The sequence below is a fragment of the Leopardus geoffroyi genome, chromosome E1 (assembly GCF_018350155.1).
Source record: "Leopardus geoffroyi isolate Oge1 chromosome E1, O.geoffroyi_Oge1_pat1.0, whole genome shotgun sequence".
Taxonomy (NCBI): Eukaryota; Metazoa; Chordata; class Mammalia; order Carnivora; family Felidae; genus Leopardus; species Leopardus geoffroyi.
In genome coordinates this window covers 60,238,223-60,259,345 of record NC_059330.1, presented here as the reverse complement: position 1 = coordinate 60,259,345, position 21,123 = coordinate 60,238,223, and the positions used below count along the sequence as shown (strand labels likewise).

The 21,123-nt window shown below is 52.7% G+C and overlaps 1 protein-coding gene across 2 annotated transcripts in view; it reads left to right on the top strand.

Annotated features, from left to right (window-relative positions):
- NPLOC4 (NPL4 homolog, ubiquitin recognition factor) overlaps positions 1 to 21,123 on the top strand; it is a 61,371-nt gene that overhangs the window by 10,839 nt on the left and 29,409 nt on the right. For both annotated transcript variants that reach the window (XM_045489863.1, XM_045489864.1), the window contains exons 3-11: positions 2,289 to 2,401; positions 6,776 to 6,952; positions 8,651 to 8,699; positions 9,673 to 9,767; positions 11,421 to 11,544; positions 12,615 to 12,794; positions 15,731 to 15,817; positions 18,800 to 18,871; positions 19,243 to 19,369. In XM_045489863.1, coding sequence (XP_045345819.1) covers positions 2,289 to 2,401; positions 6,776 to 6,952; positions 8,651 to 8,699; positions 9,673 to 9,767; positions 11,421 to 11,544; positions 12,615 to 12,794; positions 15,731 to 15,817; positions 18,800 to 18,871; positions 19,243 to 19,369 — 1,024 coding nt within the window. The remainder of the gene's footprint in view (positions 1 to 2,288; positions 2,402 to 6,775; positions 6,953 to 8,650; positions 8,700 to 9,672; positions 9,768 to 11,420; positions 11,545 to 12,614; positions 12,795 to 15,730; positions 15,818 to 18,799; positions 18,872 to 19,242; positions 19,370 to 21,123) is intronic.

Below are 21,123 nucleotides of genomic sequence, written 5' to 3'. Positions count from 1 at the left end.
GAATAAACGTTAAAAAAACAAAAATTAAAAAAAACACACGAGACACACCTGGGTGGGTCAGTCAGTTAAGCATCTGACTTCAGCTCAGGTCATGATCTCAGGGTTCGTGAGTTCGAGCCCTGCGTCGGGCTCTGTGCTGACAGCTCAGCTCCTGGAACCTCCTTTGGGTTCTGTGTCTCCCTCTCTCTCTGCCCCTCCCCTGTTCATTCTCTCTCTCTCGAAAATAAACATAAAAAAATTTTCTAAACCAATCATGAAACATTTAATGTGATAGTTTCCTATTGTATAGTCTAGAGTTTTTGCTGTCATACTTTCTGCCTTGTTCTTCCAGTGTTTTTCCTGGGTGTGACTTGTACCTGGTGTTGCATTCATCAGCCTGGGGAACATCCGGCATTTCCTATAGTGGAGGCTTGCTGGTGACGCCCTCTTAGGTTTTGGCCTGAAAACGTTTTCAGTGTGCCTTTGTACTTGAAGGGTATTTTCGCCAGATACAGAATTCTGAGTTGACAGATTTTTGTTCCATCTCAGCACTTTGAAGGCGTCCTTCCATTGTCTTCTGGTCTCCATTGATCTCCGGCTGTCAGCGGTTCGAGCATGATGCATGCACCTAGGGGTGGTTTTTTAATGGATCTCACTTGGGATTTGCTGAACTTCCTGGATTTGTTACTCGGTTTGTTGACACTTTTGAGGTTTTCAGCCATTCTCTCTTCAAATACTTTCCAGTTCTCTATTTTCTTTTCCGTAGGATCATTAATTAAATATTGTCCCAGGAGTTCTGAAGGTTCTGTTCATTTTCTGACAAATCTCTGTTTTGAGGTCGTGCAGGCTCTAGTAATCTGTCTTCAGGTACATTGACTCTTTCTTCTGCTTCTCCCTTCGGCTGGCAAGCCCATCGGTGTTTTCCATTTCAGTTATCGTATTTTTCTGTTGTAGAATTTCCATTTGATTCTCTTTTATCATTTGTTTCTCTGATGAGACTCCTGGTCTCTTCGTTTGCCTCTACCCTGCTGGCCCCTGAGCATTGAGCCATGGCTCAGACTCCTCACCTGGCCGGGTCTCAGGTGCTGACTGCCGGCTGATGCCTTCCCCAGGGCGCCTGGGTGTTGGAGGGAAGGCTTGGCTTTCCCTTCAGTCTTCCTCCTCCTCGGCCCTCTTCCTTGCTTCCTTACAGGTGTGGCTTCCATCCCACCTGCTTCCAAGCCAGAAGTCTGAACACCCCGCTTATGTCCTTCCTTTCCCTCACTCTGTCCTGCCCCTCATCCCACCCATCAGCAGAGGCCGTTGATTATGAGAGCTGGAAGGTCCTCCCCGCTCTGTCCCCAAGTCTTGGCCGTGTCTGAGCCCGTCTCCTCTGGTCTCTCGTCCCACCTTCAGACTGTCGATGGGTTGGGCAGCCCCCTGCCCTTAGCCCCTGCGGCCCTGTGTGCCGGCTCTTGTCCCCCTTCCCGTTCTGTTGCCGACCGTTTCCTTTCTGCCCGCTGGGCTCTGGCCTCACTGGCCTCTCTCTTCCCACCCCCTTCCTGCCTCTCGGCGTCTGTGCTGCTCCTGCTGGCTGCCCTCTTCTTTCCCAGCTCTGAGTAGCAGCTTTAGTCTCTTCCTCCGGGCCTCTGCTCAGACGTGGTCTTCGCAGAGGCCTGTCTGTCCTCCCATCTAGAGTGGCCTCTCCCATGCTTCCCTCTCTTCCTTTCCTGCCGTGGTGCTGACCTCGACCTGTGCTTCTCGTCTGCTAACTTTCTCTCCCCGCTGTGATGCTGAGGTCCTCGGTAGCAGGAACCTTGGCTTTGTTGTTCACGGTCGTGTTCGGAGCGCCCAGAGTGGAGCCGGCACGTAAGACTGTTTACCGGTTGGTGAGTGAGCAGTGAGTATTCTCAGCACCCACTAAGTACCTGGCAGGGTGGACACTCGCTCTCATAGACACGGGAGCCTCGTTCTTCACTTCTGGCTTTCTTCTGTTGGGCTTTAACATTGGAATTGATTTCAAAAATAGAAATAAACTTTCCAGATATGGCCATGACCGTTGCTTGCGTCAAATTCTTAACACGTGTCATTCAGTCTTATCATTTACACAAATCTTCGCTTCTGCTTGGCCGCTTTTTTCATTTTACTTGACATCTGTGTGGGCAGCACAAATTTCCTCCCAAGAGAGCAAAATAACAAAAGAAATTGGGTTCACGAGGAACAGTTTCTAAATTTAACGAGTGTTCTGATATTATTATTTGGTATGTGTGTGGCCCGAGTAGTGAGACTCAAAATTTTTTTAAATCTCTGTTGTTTTCTGCTTGCTTTAGGTCGCAAAAGAGTTTGGCTTCCAGAATAATGGCTTCTCAGTTTACATAAATAGAAACAAGACTGGAGAGATAACAGCATCATCTACCAAATCCCTGAGTCTGCTCAAAATCAAGTAAGTGCCGTGGGGGGGATGACAGGGCGGGGAGGGGGTGACTCCAGTGGCCCACCGATCGCTCATTCTACCCGATGGCCTCCCAGTGCCACCGCGCGGTGGCTGGAGTGCAGGTGAGCGTGTTTTTTGCCGGGATTTCAGCAGTCACACCGGCTCCGCTGGTCCTCTTGTGCTGAGCTGATTGACTTGCAGATTCTGAACTTTTGTCACTGAGGAGAGAGAGTTATGGGTTCGGGGTATGGGCCCAGCTGCACACTCAGCTCTGTCTCTGCAGAGAAGGACCTTGAACGCGGCCGTGGGGAGTTCTGCCTCGGGACTGCTTGGCGGGGAGGAGGGGCCGTCGCCCACACTATATTTCTTGGTGGCGTGACCCCCTCGAGCTCCTTAGCGGGGGGCAGTCACGTCAGTAGCGTTTCCAGGATGTAAAGACCTCTTACCGTGGCCGCTGCCTGTTCTCTGTAGTTTAATTGGAGCCCAGCCACATCCATGCGTTGCTGTGCTCTCCTACTCCAAGGGCAGAGCTGAGTGATTGTGACAGACGGCCTGGCCCCCGAAGCCGAAAATATTTCCTGTTTGGCTCTTCACAGAAGAAGTTTGCTGACTCCTGTCCGAACTGTCTGGGCATACCTGCTCACGTGCCGGTGATTTCAGTCCTCGGCGGCGGGCTTGGAGCTCTCTCCTGTCAGGGCTGCAGGCCGTGTGGCTGCTGTGGTGATCGAGCTGGCTTTGCTGGCGGTCGGCCCTGTGTCTGTTTACCAGTGAGAATAATAGGCTATTTAGACAATTTGTGTGATCGTTTTTAGGTTCGTGAATTAGTATGCCTAGGAGGAAAAATACGCAATTATAACATTCATTCGTTTGTTCCTCAACAGATATTTGTTGGGTACCTGCCACTTGCCTGTTTCTGTAATTAGCTAAAGCCTTTCGTTGTTGTTGACGTCCATTCCCCACGTGGGTGAGGTCATCCTTCCTCTCAGCTTGTAAAGGGCTTTGTATCTTGAGAATCACTTCTCGTGAACGTTCCGTGGTTTGAGTTCATCTGGGGAAGTTACTTAACCCCCCTGGGCCTCACCCTCTTGGTCCGCGAGTAGCAGTGCCGCCTTCCCGTGGCTGCGCAGCGCCTGCCCACGGTGAGCATGCGGTTGACGCCTGTGTTACCCAAAACTGTTTTGATAGCGGATGCAAGCAAGGGCGGAGGTTACAGAGTGAAACGCCTCTGAGAGAAAGCCCCCAAACTGTAGTGTTGTCATAGAGCTGTCCCAGAGGGGTGGGGCCCGGGAGTGGGGCAGCTCGGCCATCCTGGGGGGCACTTGGAGGCGCTGTGAGTCACGCTTGAATGTATCTTTCCAGTGATAGTCGTACTAGTTATTGTCCAACTTGGATCTGACCTTGAGGGTTATGTTTTCTCTTACCTGACGTCTTTGGGCAGGAGTGACGTGCCTCTCCTTGACCTTGGTGTTGGTCTTCCCCCACTTCTTCTGGCCTCTGGGGTTGTAGTTCAGTCTGCTTGACTCTGTTGTTCATTTAGAGGTGATCCTTTTTTCCCTCTGGCTGCTTTTAGATCTTCTGTTTCTCATGGGGTCCTGGTTTCTGTCTGATCTGTCCAGGTGTGGATTCCTGGTTCCTTTAATCCTGCCTGATGTACGCTGTGTTTCCTATACCTGCAGATCAGGTCTGCAGAATTTGTGGCCATTATCTCTTTTTATTTTTTTTTAAATGTTTATTTTTGACAGAGAGAGAGACAGAGCATGAGTGGAGGAGGGGCAGAGAGAGAGAGGGAGACACAGAATCGGAAGCGGGCTCCAGGCTCCGAGCTGTCAACACAGAGCCCGACGCGGGGCTTGAACCCACAGACTGCGAGATCATGACCTGAGCCGAAGTCGGACGCCCAACCGACTGAGCCACCCAGGCGCCCCGCCATTATCTCTTTAAATATCACTGCTCCCCAGTTCTCTTTGTTATTGCAGTGATTACATTTTTCACTTCTAAAATGTTCGAATTGATTTCTTTTCAGATCCAGCTGTTAGCAACATGCACTCGTGGGGGCCACACTGCTCTCACACCGGCCTCTAGGCTTCCGGTGAGGAGCGCCGGGCTCCCCGGGGGCTCTGCCTTGGCCAGTCACATGCGTGAGGCTTCTGTCTTGGGTCTTGGGGTGTCTGTGGTCTGTCTCCCCCGTATGGAATCGGGGTGCACTGTTGTTGGTGTTGTCTGTGGTTGTCTGGCCTGTCCATATGAGGGAGACTTGGGAAGATTTACTAAATCTGCGACCCTGCCACCCTGCTCCCAGAAGCCCATGTTGTTGGGTGGCCTCTTGCTGCTTGGGCTTTTTCCATCCCGTTTCCGGTGACCATTCTGTGGCAGTTTGTGTTCCAAGTCGTGTAATTCCAAATCTGAAGTCCTCGGTTCTCTTTCTCTGGTATTGTTGTCTCTGCCCACTCGTGCGTGTGATGACTCGGTTCTCTCCTGCGTTTGGTGACCCTTTTTTGAGAGCTTGTAGTTGACCAAACTTGGTCTTGGGGAGTCCTGGAGAGCTGCAGGGGAGTGGCTTTTCCGTGGAGGGAGGCCTGCACTTGCTTCTGTTGGGACAAGGGGGCCCGTGCACCTGGCGGGCCTTCGAGTTAATTTCTGTCTTTGGGCTTCCCGAGCCGGGTAGCGTCCCTCAGCCCACCCCGGTGCGTGTGGCACAGCAGGCCTTTGGTTTCAGACCCTGAGGGACTACAGCATCCACCGCTGCGTAGTGGGTGGAGGAAGACAGGATTCCTCCTTGGTTCCTCTTCTCAGCTGGTGGTCTCTCCCAGCTGTTGAGACGTCTGGCTTTATGTGTGGCCTTTCAGGCTGGGCAACCTGCTTTGGACAGGCTGGCTCAAGGCCTCGCTTCCCGTTGCCCAGAGAACGACTGTGTAAGCCAAGCTCAGGGCCCCTGTCGTGCGGTGTTCTCTCGCTGTTCTTGTTTGAGCTACTGTGGGCTGCCGAGACCCTGCGGGAGCTCCGTACTTTGTCCAGAGCTCCGCGGTGCTTGTCGGAGTAGATCTGCTAAAGCAGAAGTAGCCGCCGAGCCAAGAATTCCACGGCTGGGGGTGTGGAGGAATGTCCGGTGCCTTGCTAGAGACAGAGGTCTCTAGCTGGAGTCTGGCAGGTTTGTTCCCTCGGTAGGGAAGAGGCAGAGGGGAGAACAGACCCGCTGCAGAGCCAAGGGGCCAAGCCTCTTAGTGGCCCGTGTCTCTGGTGTCCGTGCTCGAGGCCCGCTGCCCCACCTTGCTCGGGGAGTGGGGTCAGGGGTGCGGCAGGCTGTCCCTTCGGTCTTCCGGCAGTTTGGTGCCCACCACACGTGGTGCCGCAGCTCTGCCTTCAAGACCGGGGCCGATCTTTGCGCCGCAGGCCCTCCGCGCGCGGGAGCCCATGCTGCGTCTGGACCGCTGCTTGTGAGTGGGGACGTCACACGCCTCGGGCCTGGGGCTTGGCTGTGCCCGCCGGGTCTGGCGGTGAGTCAGCAGTGTGAGTGAGCAAGGAAGGAGCGTAGTTGACATGGCAAATGATAGAAGGTCAGACTCTGCCGTTTGAAATGTGAGTTGTGCAGCCTGTTTGGCTTTAAAAGCCGACAGAAGCCCTCCTCATAGGGCCACTTCTGGAAACGTGCCCTGTAGAAGTAAAACCACGCAGCTGCCTGACTTGGGTCGTTTCGTCCAGTGGTGTCCGTGGTGGCAGACACCCGTCGGTGCACATGGCAGCGGCGTGGGAGACGGGGTGAGCTCGGAGGCAGGCTCGCCGGGGAGTGCGGCCCTCAGAAGCAGTGCTCAGACCTAGACCGTGTTTGGAGGGATCTCGGGTGAGGTATCGCTGACTGAGAAAAGCGGATGCAAAGAATACGTCTTCGGTCATCTCATTTTTATCGAGTGGGACGTACGTGTCTGCATACGTGTGGGGCGGGGCGGTGAGTGTGAACATAGGGTGGAAATGGAAGGCTGTGTACTAGGCAGTGAGACTTAGGAGTGCTCGATAGCAGGCGGGAAAGAGGGAACAAAGAGAAGTGGGAGCCAAGCGCGGCATGAGCAGGGGAGAGTGCCGCCCACGGGCCGGGTGTGTACGTCGCGGCCGTGTTTCATCTGTGTGGCGTCGGGCGGGTGTGGGGGTCTTACAGTTGGGCGAGAGATGAAGTCACGGCCACGGAGCGCCCCCCCTGACCTTCAGAGTGCTAGGCGCGTGGCAGTGCCGTGCAGGGAGGGCTCTGGGCTCTTAGAATTAGCAGCCTCGTCGTTTGGGCCTTCAGGGAGGTTGGATGCCGGAGACCCTCACGTCTGAGCAGCTCGTCTGGGCGGCCCGGGTTGTGAGAGGAAGGGAGGCAGGCCCTGCCCTGTGTTCGTCACCTGACAGGCATGGAGATTTGCTGTTCCTGTTCCCCTCGGGCCTCGCCGGCCCCTCGTCGGAAATGGAGACGTCGGTCCCGCCGGGGTCGAAGGCCTGCGGCGCTCCCACCGTGGTGGAAGACGAGATCGACCAGTACCTCAGCAAGCAGGACGGGAAGATTTACAGAAGCCGCGACCCACAGCTGTAAGTGCTGGCACCGCTGAGCTGGCGGAGGGAAGGGTTCGGACGGGCCCTGCTTTGGGGAGTGGCTGAGGAAGAGAGGCAAGTTCTGAGTTTGATCCTCTCTGTTCAGGCGAGATTTCACTCCAAGTTACTCTGGAAGCTTTTTCTTACCGTGTGAGTCTCCAAGTGTGCTGCCACACGTACTTTAAAAGCGTTCAAGTGTTTGGAACTAAGATCTGGAATACGGGAGGGAACTGGAACCAAGCCTTTCCCGGCATGCGCTCCTGAGACACTTGCCACCCGCGCAGCGGGCGTGGCTTTAGCGGGTGTGGGTGCGGCGGGGCAAGCGTGGGCGGGGGGAGGTGACGTCTGGGCACCTAGCAGCGGAAGGTCCTTGTTCGGGTCCCCTCGTTCACTTACAGGAGGGACATTGCAACAGCGCATCCACACAGTACGTTCTGCCCGTTCTGTTCGGCGGGTGTCCCATCTGGGGACGCTCGCTGCTCTTTGTCGGCACGGTTACCTTCCACCCGGGATTACGTGGGGCGCATTTGTGTAGTTTGGTTTTTTTGCAGTTCTTTTAAAGAAACCAGTTAGAAACATCTGAGTGGACGCTCAGTGATGGGAAGTTGTCTGGGGGAAGGTTGTTCGTCTCTGCAGTAGAGCTCCCTAAACGTGCCGGGGTGCTGACGCCGAGATGCTGGGATCTAAGTGCTGCCTTAGCAACTTGCGGGTCTTGGACTAAAGAGCCCAAGCGGTGCTCAGCGGCTCAGCATGGAGCCATTCCAGAGCCACAGCCTGTGTCCCTGTTCATTTGCATTTCCTCCCAGGGATCCCGCGCTGGCTTCCCCCACGGCCTGTGTCTTCGGGCCTTCATTAGGAACCTTTCCAAGGTGGCTGTGTGCGTGTATGTGTGCATTCTGGCCTGCCATCTGTGAGAGCCTGCCTGTTAGCAGACACAGGCCGTCTCTACTCTGAAGTGTAGAATGCTCGTGCGTCCAGGAGTTCTGACCCCGTTTAGAAAAGGATCTGCTTGAGCCCAGAGGGACTGCCACTTGGCTTTCCCACCAGCCCATCACTGCCCTCCTCATTGGAGCACATTGTGCTGTCACCTCGCACGTGTGGGTCTTCTTAAGGCTTCTCTGACCGAAGTGGCCGAAACCCACAGAGCCGGGCATCCTCCGTGCATTTCTCAAAACTTGCGCAAAGTGGGTGTTTTCCAAACTGGAGTGACTTCTGTTCCACTGAGAAGGATTTCGCCACATCCGCATCCCGGCTTTGTTAGTATTTACTTAACATCTATCGAAATTGATTTTAAGTATACTCACTTTAGTTTTTACTCGGTGTCATTTTAAGCAGTTAATACCCATAGAATCACAGGTTTGACATCCTGATGAATTTTTTCTAATAACATCCGAGTAAATACTAAACTGTTTTATTACAATAAAAATGTTCACATCCCAGCTAAAATAATTCTGCACAGCAGGTGCCTGTCTGGCTCTGTTGGTAGAACCTGTAATTCTTGATCTCGGGGTCGTGAGTTCAAGCCCCGTGTTGGGCGCAGAGTTTCCTTAAATAAAAAATAAATAAAATAATTCCACGCAGGTCGGGAAAAACTTCATTAAGTATGGTGTGCGCTTTAAATATCAAAAACATTGGGAGGCAGCAACAGGAAAACAGGCCTACTAATCACTGTGTTTCTCTCGCCCGTGCTCTCAGGTGCCGACACGGCCCCCTGGGGAAATGTGTGCACTGTGTTCCGCTAGAGGTGAGAGCGTGCAGCGGAAGTTCCGGGCTGGCGGGAGGGACTGCTTCCCAGGGCGTGTCGGGTGTCCACCTTGCACCCCTGGGCCCTGGCGTTCCCGCTGGTGCAAGCCGCGTGAAGAGGGCCGGCCTGTATTTATGGGAGTGACCTTCTGGTGGGTTACGAATGGCCGACGCGTTTGTATTGCTGTGATGGACGGGCAGCGTTCCGGCGGGCTCCCCGGACAATCCTTCTAAAACCTGACACGGCGCTGGGGCTGGCGGTTTCTGTGCTCGTCGTCGTTTTGATTTACTTTTCCCTGAGTCTCCCGTCCTCCTACTGATTTGTCCTGGTGAGATTGAGAGTTACCATAATAATGCTGACTGGTAACTGGTTACTGCTGAGTTTACAGCAGCAAGGCCAACCTGATTTTCTTCGTGAGCCTCCTCTCCATCTTGCGGCTCCCCCCGCCCCGCCCGATTTTCCTGATAGCTACCTGACCTAGAGCATTTTGTATTTAATAGAGATTTATTTTTTTTTTTTAATTTTTTTTTTTTTAACGTTTTATTTATTTTTGAGACAGAGAGAGACAGAGCATGAACGGGGGAGGGGCAGAGAGAGAGGGAGACACAGAATCGGAAGCAGGCTCCAGGCTCTGAGCCGTCAGCCCAGAACCCGACACGGGGCTCGAACTCACGGACAGCGAGATCATGACCTGAGCTGAAGTCGGACGCCCAACCGACCGAGCCACCCAGGCACCCCAATAGAGATTTATTTTAATCTCGGGAAGATAGCTGGTACATGAAGAAACCTTTGGTTCTGGCCTAGAACGATAAGTGCGAAGCCAGCCCCGGTTCTCTCTCGTTGCCCTCCGTGGGGCCTGGCTTGACCCCCCGGGGTGTGTGCAGCAGGAGCGCGGCTGCTGCGGCTGCCCGCCTCTCCTCACCTCTCCGCGCCCGCGGGCGTGGGACTGTACTGACTGTGTGTGTTTCGGCAGCCGTTCGACGAGGATTACCTGAACCATCTCGAGCCTCCTGTGAAGCACATGTCCTTCCACGCCTACATCCGAAAGCTGACCGGGGGGGCCGACAAGTAAGCAACCTGAGCGCAGTTAGGCTGTGCCGGTGCGGCTCTGGCGTGGCTCTGACGTGCGGGTGCCCCTTTTGTGTATCTGGCAGGGGTCGCTTAAAGACCGCGAGCGTGTGAATGAGAAAAGCAGAGATCGGGGTCTGGGCGTGGAACATTTGAATTCGTGGCTTCTGCCCCGATTCTAGAAAAGAAACAGACGGGTGGAGCCTCTGATGCCCTGTCATAATCCTTGCCCGGACTGGCGGGCAGATGCCAAGCTGGCAGTGGTCTCTGTGGAGGTCCCTGGTGAACGTCCCCCGCTTCCCCCAGACACGTGGTGCTCCGGCAACTTAGTGGTATGTGAAGGCGGATGAGATAAGGCGGCACGATGGGGGTCAGTCTCGTGGAGTGTGGGCTCATCCTCTGCTTTTCAGAAAAACTGAACCGCCACATGGTTCTCTTGGCTCACTTCTTCCACAGCCCCCATCAGCCCTTTGCCCTGGTGCCTGCCCCTTTATCAGCTTCATTTCACAGCCATCGTGTGGGCTCGGCAGGCGTGGGCTGCAGCCTCGGCCAGGCGGGCGGTGGGGCGGCCAGCTCTGGGCTCCCTGAGCGCGGGCGGTGACAGTGGCCGGAGAGGGGCTGACCGAGAGCTTTTGAGTTCTCCCAAGCCACGTCAAGTACTTGCCTGTGCGACCCCTTTCCGCTGACTGTACTTCACCCTCCCAGCAAGTGACGGACTTCACGCCAGGAGCTGACAGTTCCCATGAGTGCAGCAGGACGAGACGGTGGCTGAACCCAAGTCAGCAACGTTTTGTAAAGGGTGTCGTGTTGGCCTGATTGTCGTTTTTTCTCTGACAACCTGCTGACATCCTAAAAGGAGTTTTTAAAAAAGTTAGACCAGGAGGAAAAGAGTCCACCCAGAAACCCATTCTTGCCTGTCCGTGGGGTAAGCCATGGAACTTCCTGGACTAGGTATGAGTAGAGATTTTGTTGTGCTGAACTCCGTCAGCCTTCCGCACATTTGCAGCTGTCGGTAAGGTGCAGGCCGGTGGCGGTCCCTGCTGCCAGCGTGCTGTTGGCCTGTGAAGACAGGACTAAGTTATGGGACCGTTTGTGAATGGGAAGCTGGCAGAGGGTCAAGGCACATGTGCACATTCTCCCCACATCCAGGTGGCGCCCTGGCTTCCTCACGGGATAGTCTTTATTCCAGCTGAAAGCCGGGGACAGAGGTCTTTGTCACGTACCCTCGTCGGGGTGCTTCCCTGTGATTCTGAATTTTTTACGAGCATCCAAGTACTGGACTCGTGACGTAGATGTTGCTGATGAGTCAATGAAACTTAAAAACTAGCGTTGTTTCCTCTTAGTGGCCCAGGTTAGAGCAATAGATATTTAACTGCGTCCCTGAAAGTCTTCATGGGTGTTAGTGACCGACATTGAAAATGGAGACTTTTTGTAGGCCGGTAGTTCTGTATTCGTGAGCAGTCTGCATGTGCAGGACGGAGGCTGGGACTCCGCGAGAGCACTTTTTAGCACGTTTTCCTTGCTGTTGCCTCCACACGCTTAGGTCTTTAGAACTCTGTTCAGGAGGGGTAGGATATTTGTCATATGATTTCCAGTTTCCTGCTGAACGTTTCACCATCGGAATGTTTACTCAAGTTGCCTCTTCTTGTTCAGGGGGAAATTTGTTGCTCTGGAGAACATCAGCTGCAAGATTAAATCAGGATGTGAGGGGCACCTTCCGTGGCCCAACGGCATCTGTACTAAGTGCCAGCCAAGTGCCATCACACTGAACAGACAGGTGAGACGTTTGCCGTGCCCGCCTAGACAGCGGAAAGCAGTAGATTGGTTTTCATGGCTCGGAAATGGACATATCCAGAAGGGGCCATCCTTGGAGGGAGCCACCCCCTGCAGAGTGCAAGTTCAAGTGCACTTTCAAGTCCTACGCTGGAGGCCTGGAGGTGTTATTTGTGAGATCCGTTTCAGGCGTGGGCGAGGGGGTCTTCAGTTTTCTATTTTGTCGGCCTGCGTGGAAGTAGAATTTTCTTGGTGACTTTAAAATGCTCCTTGGTTGTGACTTTGCCTTCTGGGAGCTGGGAACCGAATTGTCCTGGAGCCCCCTGGGAGCACCTGTCCGGGACAGGTAAAGCAGGGAGCTGGACTCTGGAAGGAGGAAGAGACAGGGAAAGCTATACGCAGTATCCTGGCCTCTTCCCCTCTGGTCTCCGTGCTCACCTGGCCTTCCCTGCACCACTGGCCCACGTTTCCTCCTTAGAAAGCTCTCCATAGCCGTTGTGACTGCTTGGGGACGGCTTTCTTTCTTTTCTCTCTTCCCTTCCCCCACACCCCTTCTCTTTCTTTTTTTTGAAAACTGATTTTTATGCCAGAGATCCTGAAAACCTGCACTTTAGGTGAAATCCCAGTAAGATGAATTTGAATTAATTTACAGAGGAATCCCACCTCTACCCACCCACCCTCTAGAATCTTGATGGCAGAGCACGTTCTTTTTTTTTTTTTTAATGTTTGTTTTTGAGAGAGAGATTGAGAGAGAGAGAGAGAGAGAGAGAGAGCGTGAGCAGGGGAGGGGCAGAGAGAGGAGGCACAGAATCCAATGCAGGCTCCAGGCTCTGAGCTGTCAACACAGAGCCCGACGGGGGACACGAACCCTCATACCGCGAGATCACGACCCAAGCCGAAGTCAGACGCTTAACCTACTGAGCCCTCCAGCCCTACTGCCCCTTCAGGGCACATTCTTAAAACGTGTGTGCATGCGTGTAAGAGCTAGGTGAAGGCAATTTATGAATGGCTTAGACTAGAAAAATAAGTTATTTATTACTGAGTGTTTTCATCACCCCATTGTTTGCTCTACAGAAATACAGACACGTGGACAATATCATGTTTGAGAATCACACGGTTGCCGATCGCTTCCTTGACTTCTGGAGGAAGACAGGGAACCAGCATTTCGGGTATTTGTATGGACGGTATACAGAGCACAAAGACATTCCTCTTGGCATCAGGGCGGAAGTGGCCGCGATTTACGAGCCTCCCCAGGTAGGCGGGCTGGGGCTTCACGGCCCGCAGCTTCTGTGGCTTCCGCTCTGAAGGCTGCGTGGGACTCTCGTTTCGGGCTTCGTTTCACTCCTTTTGCTTTATCATTTCCCAGTCTGTCTCCGTCTGTGTCTACACGAGACACGTGCACACAGACACACGGTATTTATTTTCCGAGTTCTTAGAGGGTAAGCTCACGGCCCCTACGTATTTCAGTGTGCCTTTCTAACGCGTAAGGATGTCCTCCTACCTAATAATAAATACACTTGTCAACTTCAGTAGGTTGAACATTGATGCGATATTGTCATCTGCGCCCTATGTTCCACTTCTGTCTCTTGTCTCCAAGTGCCACACGGCTGCTCTCTCCCTTGTAATTCTGTAGCTCCTTTGCCCATGCCTGTGGTCAGCTGGCTCAGAAATGATGGAACCGGAGGGTCTTTATCCATAACTGTGCCACACACACAGCTATCTTAGAATGACAGCACCAAAATCACCACTGGTATAAGACTGGAAACTTTTCTGGTGGAAGGAGGAGGGTCCTTAGGGCGTGTCTCATGAGGGACCAGCAATCAAATACTGTTTTAAAGTCACTTGGAAAGTCCTCTCTTAAGGACTGTGCCACCAACTAGTTAACATATTTATGTTTGTTTGCTTTATTTGCAGTATTCAGGGATAGGTTTTATGTTTGTATACTCTTAAACGTGTTGCACGATTACATGAAGCACTTATGTAGTGTGTTTCATTGTATACAATTATTACGAAAGTGAATACTGTAAACATGGAACCCAAGTGTGTGATACACGTGCTGGAGTACTTGGGGAGGGTGTGCTCGTGTCTCTAGTTCCCTATGAAATCAAAAAAACTAAGGTGGCTTGGGGGGTGGCCAGAGTATAGTAAATGTTAATGGCTGGCTCTAAGTAGTCGGTGTATGAGTCCTCACAAGGAAATTCTGTACACTTTTCTGTATGTTTGAAAAAAATTTTTAAATATTTGTTTTGAGAAAGAGAGTGAGCAAGCATGTGACCAGGGGAGGGGCAGAGAGACAGGGAGAGAGAGAATCCCAAGCAGGCTTCACACTCAGCTTGGAGCCCAACGCGTGGCTTGATCCCAACCACGAGAACATGACCCGAGCCAAAATCAGGAGTCGGACACTTGACCAGCTGAGCCACCCAGGTGCTCCTATGTTTGAAATTTCTAATTAAAATGTTAGAAAAGAAAAAAAAATCACGTTTCCAAAGATCCCAGGTACCCCCTTCATCCTATCCCTCTTTCCGAAATATTTGGCTTAGACTTCTAAAATGTGAGTTTTTAAAATACAAGCGAATAGACAGATATTCATACTATCCTTTGGGTGTATGCCTAGCATGCTCACCCTTGTCGCCTTGCACTGTGTTCTTTACGCAGTCCGTGACCCACCGACTTCTTTTTTTATGATTATTAATGTTACTTTTAACGTTTATTTGTTTTTGAGACAGAGACAGAGTATGAGTAGGGAAGGGGCAGAGAGAGAGGGAGACACAGTCTGAAGCAGGCTCCATCCAGGCTCTGAGCTGTCAGCACAGAGCCCGAGACCCACCGACTTCTTAAGGAAAGGTCTGAAACCGCGGGCCCCGTCGCTCCTGACTGGTGTGCGGGTGTGTGGCCCTTGCACACGTGCCGTTGTCTCCCCGGCTGTATCTATGCAGGTTCTGAATGTCGTCTACACCCCTTTGTCCATTTCTGTATTTACTGAGCTGCAGAGGAGGTGTCTGAGTGGACCTACTGTGGTGGCTCCTTGGACGGGGGTCGCTAGGTGGCGACAGAGGCTCTGCCTGAGAGCCGGGATCCCCGGATTGCCCAACCGGTAGGGCGCTAAGTGTGCTCCGTAACGAGGGGGCCGCTTCTGGAAGCGTGGTACGTTCGCCGTGGGTTTCGTACAGGGTCTGTCTCGTGCGGAGTTTTCAGCAGGTCTCTTGGGAGCCGATTGAATTAAAAACGGAAACAAACCTCTGTCGTCCAGACAGACTCCTAACAGCATCGTCCTGGAGGTTGAAGCCATTGACCTCCAATAGCATCCGCTTCATTAGAAGCGGAAGCCCATGCCGTGACAGGTCTTGAAACCAGATCCTCAGATTTGTCCGGAGTCTGTGGTGTGACCTGTGCTCCGGAGGTGTAGGTGATCTCCGTGTGCTAATACTCAGCGACAGAAAGTTCTTTTGTTGTTTTGCCAGAATTTGACTAATTTACAAGGACGTGCCCAATCAGTATAACTGGGTCTGGGGCGGCCTTCACTTTTCTGTGCCTGTGGCTGGGGTTTCTGCCGGGTACGGTACTTACTAATGATCCTTGAGCTGCGTGTCAGTGCAGGCTCTGTCCACGGCAGGGAGTTGGGCTTTTGTGGCCGGCATAGGTTGTGTGTGAGCCAGCCAGAGTCTGAGCCCACCTGCCGCCCCGAGCCAGGTTCTCGCCCACCCACCAGCAGGTGGCCTTGTCCTTTCCTTAGGGTGTGCACGTCTGTCATTGCTCACTTGGTCCTGTGAAGTGTAGCACTGTGTGCGAAACGGCACACACGTTTTCCTCGCCTGTTTTCTGGAGACACGTTACCTTAGGTTTTCTGGAAATGTGTTACCTTAGAGCTCAAATAATCTTGCCTAACCCGGCCAAACCCGTTTGGAAGGCAACTGTTTACCCAAGGGAGTTTTGAAACGGACTTTCCTCAGTGAAGGAACCCAGCAGAAAAATGTGTAGAGAGCCTTTCTCCTCCCTGAGAGCAGCCACACGCTCGGCGAGGGACTGTGGTGGGAACCACCTTGCCCTCTCAGCCTGGATTGCAGAGCACCATACGGCCTGAGGAGGCCAAGCCCCTGGGCTGCGTTTAGCTGCCCTTGGGACTCCTGAATTGGAGCCGGGTGGCTGTGGGCTCCTCTGAGTTGGGTCTCCTCCTTTTACTGCCCCAACAGATTGGCACACAGAATAGCCTGGAGCTTCTGGAAGACCCGAAAGCTGAGGTGGTGGATGAGATTGCTGCCAAGCTTGGCCTGAGGAAGGTACGGAACATTCTGCTGGCTTTTTTTTTTTTTTTTTTTTTTTTAAATTTTTTTTTTTTTTTAACGTTTATTTATTTTTGAGACAGAGAGAGACAGAGCATGAACGGGGGAGGGGCAGAGAGAGAGGGAGACACAGAATCGGAAACAGGCTCCAGGCTCTGAGCCATCAGCCCAGAGCCCGACGCGGGACTCGAACTCACGGACCGCGAGATCGTGACCTGGCTGAAGTCGGACGCTTAACCGACTGCGCCACCCAGGCGCCCCTCTGCTGGCTTTTGATGGGGGGGTCGGAGCTGTCTGTTGGGGACCTCCGGGTGGGTGGCACGGCCAGGTCCTGTCTGGGACTGAGCTCCCAGCTACTCAAGGTCAGGTGCAGGCCCAGTGTGTTTACTGGGTGCCACTGCCTCTCTGTTCCTCTGATTTGAAATAAAATGAGAATGTTTCTCTGATCTAAAGTAAAATGAAAACAGACGACTCCCCATTCTGGGGCTCGTGTTTAAATCTGCCGGCCCCTCTTCCTGAGGACAGCTCAGAGAATGGAGGAATGAAATGGCGGGAGCCAGACCCCCTCTTTTGTCCGGGAAGGGGCCTCGATGCCGGGCTGTGTGTCCCGCCCGCTGCGGCCCGGGCTCCTGGTGTGAGCCGGTGACAGAGGCCTGTGTGTGGGGTTCTGTTTCCGTCTCAGGTGCTTGCAGCCTCCGGTGCTCCTTCTTCCGTCATCATTGGACTTCCTATTTCTGATTTAGGTGTCTGAGCACGTGAGGTTTCCTAATTTTACCGGGCAGTTAGAAAACAGAGAACTTTCATTTTGAGTCTGTTTTTTCTATTAAGTTTACTTATTTTTGAGAGAGTAGGCGAGAGAGTGCACGAGCTGGGGAGAGGCAGAAAGAGAGAGAGAGAGACAGACAGACAGACAGAAGAATCCAAGTGGGGCTTGATCCCACAAACTGTGAGATCATGACCTGAGCTGAAATCAAGAGTCAGACGCTTAGCCGACTGAGCCACCCAGGCTCCCTAATCCTTTATTATTTGTTTTTTAATTTAAAATTTTTATTTTTATTTTTTTAAATTTTTTATTTTAGAGTGCGAGCACATGTGTGAGCAGGGAAGGGGCATAAGGTGAGAGAGAGAAAGAGAGGGAGAATATCCCAAGCAGGCCCCTGTGGCCAGCGTGGAGCCTGTTGCAGGACTTGATCCCATGACCCTGGGATCGTGACCTGAGCCAAAATCAAGAGTCGGATGCTCAGCCAACTGAGCCACCCAGGTGCCCCTATCCTTAATTTCTTAATCAACTTATGAACATGGAAAAATTAACTCTCTACAGAAGATAAACAGTGCAAAATAAGGAATGTATTTAAAACCTAGGAATGTTACAAAGCAAAGTCATTTTCACAAAAGCTTTCAGAAAACGTCCTATTGTTTCTAGCAAGGAATCGGCATCTTGATTTAGGGCCATATTTTGGTTTAAATTCTTGAAGTTTCTCTTGTTCAAAAGAGAAACTGGTATAACTTCTTTTTAAAATTTTTTTTTAATTCGTACTCTTTTTTTTTTTTTTTTTTAACGTTTATTTATTTTTGAGACAGAGAGAGACAGAGCATGAATGGGGGAAGGTCAGAGAGAGAGGGAGACACAGAATCTGAAACAGGCTCCAGGCTCTGAGCTGTCAGCACAGAGCCCGACGCTGGGCTCGAACTCATGGACCGCAAGATCATGACCTGAGCCGAAGTTGGACACCCAACTGACTGAGCCACCCAGGCGCCCCATAATTCTTATTCATTTTTGAGAGAGAGACAGAGGGAGGGGCAGAGAGAGAGGGAGACACAGAATCCGAAACAGGCTCCAGGCTCTGAGCTGTTAGCACACAGCTGAACTCACAAACTGAAATCACGACCCGAGCCAAAGTTGGACGTTCAACCGACTGAGCCACCAGGCACCCCGTTTGCTTGGGTATTTTTGAAGAAAATGAAGTTCACATTTGCCTGGTCTTGTGTGCGGGAGAGGGATTTGAAGAGTTCTGTGTCAGGGTTGTGCCGGAGAGGGTCTTGGGCACTGCATCGCTTCTCCAGAGGATGTGTACTTGGTTTCCATCCCCAGCCCGGTTCTGGTTCAGGAGGGGCAACCGGCTGTGAGGTTCATGGGTACAAGAGGATCAGGGATCACGGAGCGCACAGACAGGCAACCGTCCGGGACTGGCGTGTGGGTGCCCTAGTGACAGGACTCTCACTCCTTGTACCCCCCAGACGGTTTCTTTAGCACTGCAGCGGAATGCAAAGGAGCAGCTGGGCAAGGTCTCCGTCGTAGTGCTCCTTATTTTTTATTTTTTTTTTTTCAACGTTTATTTATTTTTGGGACAGAGAGAGACAGAGCATGAACGGGGGAGGGGCAGAGAGAGAGGGAGACACAGAATCAGAAACAGGCTCCAGGCTCCGAGCCATCAGCCCAGAGCCCGACGCGGGGCTCGAACTCACGGACCGCGAGATCGTGACCTGGCTGAAGTCGGAGGCTCAACCGACTGCGCCACCCAGGCGCCCCGAGTGCTCCTTATTTTAAGTGCCTTCTCTATGGAGTCCGTTTTCTTGTCTCACAGAGAAAGCCGTAGCCTCTTAAACAGCATTGTCTCTAGTTGCTTGCTCATTGTGTGCCTTCCTGGTTGGAGTGTAAGCGTTCTGTTAATCTTGTTCTTGCCGGCGGTCTCCCCCCACACCCGGCACGGGGCCGGGTACCGACTTGGTGCCACGGGGCTTCTAACAATAGGTGAGCCCTGCCCGCTCACCGTCACCTGCAGCCCAGCAGTACCAGGGGAGTGTGGCCGTTTGCAACTGAGTGGAGTTTGGAAGTCATGGTAGCTGAGTTGAGGAGCTGGCTCGTGAGAGAGTCTCTTACTGAGAACATTGTTCTTAAGTTCTCCGGGCGGAGGCCAGAAAACATTCACCACCCGTTTTCAGGAAGAGGCTCGGAAGATACTTTCCTTTTTCCTGCAGGTTGGCTGGATATTTACAGACCTGGTCTCAGAAGACACCCGGAAGGGTACAGTGCGATACAGTCGGAATAAGGTGAGGTGGGATGGGAGCCCGCAGCTTGGTCACGAGCCCGCGGGCTGGCCACGCACAGCTCATCCTGGCTCCTAGGCCAAATGATTTTCCACACAGTGGGGAAAATCGATAAATTACGGATGGGTCTGTCGATGTGTCTTCTAGAGCAAAACCCCTGGCCTTCACCTGCCAGTGCTCTCGGAAGGTGAGCCTGTAGGGCGGATGCTTGATGCTTCTGGCCTTCATAGTTACTTGCGGTGGGAAAGGAGCCCGTGACAGCTAGGGACTGGGGGTGTTGACGTCGTGTAGCCGTTGACAGAGTTCAGTTCTTAATGTTTTCTAAAGAAGAAATAGATGCCGTACAACTCCACGTGCCGCTTCTCTTTTCTTAGGACACCTATTTCCTGAGTTCGGAAGAATGTATCACGGCAGGAGACTTCCAAAATAAGCATCCCAACATATGTCGACTCTCTCCAGATGGACATTTTGGATCCAAGTTCGTTACCGCGGTGGCTACAGGTATGTGTTTTGTTCTTCTTTTGGTGGCTTTTCATTCTCAACTTAGTTACTACTGTGCCTGTGAGATGCAGATTCCTCTTTTTGTCTTGTGGTAGAAATCTAGAACTTACCTGCATCGCCCATAGAGCCACTGAAACTGGGGCCTCCGCGTGGCTCTTCCCTCATCTGCTCCTGTTCCGAGGTCAGGTTCACTTGGTTCTGGGTCTCTGCTCAGGGCTGCCTTTGCCCCTTCCAGGAACCAAGAGTGACTCTGGCCGTGCAGGAGAAGACTTACTGTTTGTTATTTATTTTTGACGTCGTGAATAGGAGTCATTCAAGATACCATTTCCGTGCACGTGTGTGTGTGTGAGAGGTTATATATGTCCTACTTGCGTCACAAGTAGATAGTGACCAGAAAAATTGGGGCCCCATAAAAAAGTGCCACCATGGGGCGCCTGGGTGGCACAGTCGGTTGGGCTTCGGACTTCAGCCAGGTCACGATCTCGCGGTCCGTGAGTTCAAGCGCCGCGTCAGGCTCTGGGCTGATGGCTCAGAGCCTGGAGCCTGTTCCCGATTCTGTCTCATTCTCTCTCTGCCCCTCCCCCGTTCATGCTCTGTCTCTCTCTGTCCCCCCAAAAAAATAAATAAACGTTGAAAAAAAAAAAAAGTGCCACCACATCTCCCATAACATCCTTGACGGACGCTGTCGTAGGAAGAGCCAGCCCTAGGACCGTGCAGTTTAAAACGAGTAGGAACTTTAAACTTGAGAACCAACTCCTGCAGACATGATCTGTTTGGTCACTTTGGTCCAGTCTAACCCGGACCCCGTGAAGATCTGGTTTCTGCTCTCACAGCCATCCTTCCCCTAGTCTTGTAGGAAGAAGCACCCTCAGGTCACACCAGTGTGCAAATAGCCCGAGCCCGTAAGCAACTAGATCCCCTGCTAATCCAAGTTGAGGCTGCTACGCTGTCACGGGAACCGTGATGAAAAACACTGCCTGAGTTTTTAAGATGCATCAGCTTGAGGTCCATTGGGATTAGTAGTCACTTCTTTGAAACGAATGTTCTTTTGAGGAGTGAGAGGCAATGGCAGCAGCTTTCACATGCTAGTGTGAATTAGCTGAGTTGGATTTATTTTCCTAACCTGTTGTTGGGCCAGGTACTTAAGGGAGTGGATGAGAGCGTCGAGTGGGGTTACAGTAAACGGTTCCCCAGCGTAGGGTCCTTCCAGGAAGGCGGCTTGGCCACAGGCTGTCAACGGTGGGTGCCGAGCAGGAGGAGAGCAGCTCAGACTGGACGCCGAGCAGGGGAGCCGGGGCAGGGCGGGGGGCTGGGGGGCCGTCTGAAGCATTGCACCTCGTCCCGCTCCCAGTGAAAATAAAGCGTGCCGTCCCCCTGCATCAGTGGTTCCTCACCGGGGGCGTGTCGCTGCCCCGTGGAGCTGTTAGGGCTGCACTCCCCACGCCGCATGCCCGAGGCCCCGGTGGGATGGAAAGGAGCGGGCCCGTGTGTCTGTGGCCGTCTCCCAGGAGACTGCTACATCCCGGCTTTCGGGTGCCCCTGCAGGCCCCATGCCCGCAGCTGCCCCTCGAGCTGCTGCTGAAGCTCTGAGCTCCCCCTCGCCCCTCCCCGCCAAGAACAACTGTAGCTCCAGACGTTTGGAGGAAGGGAGTAACGATCACGTGTGGGGTTTGCTCCTGTGAACACGAAGGGTCTGCTGGAAGGAGAAGGCTTCGTTGAGCCCGAGTTGAAGCTCTCTGCTCTAATGCTAGCTT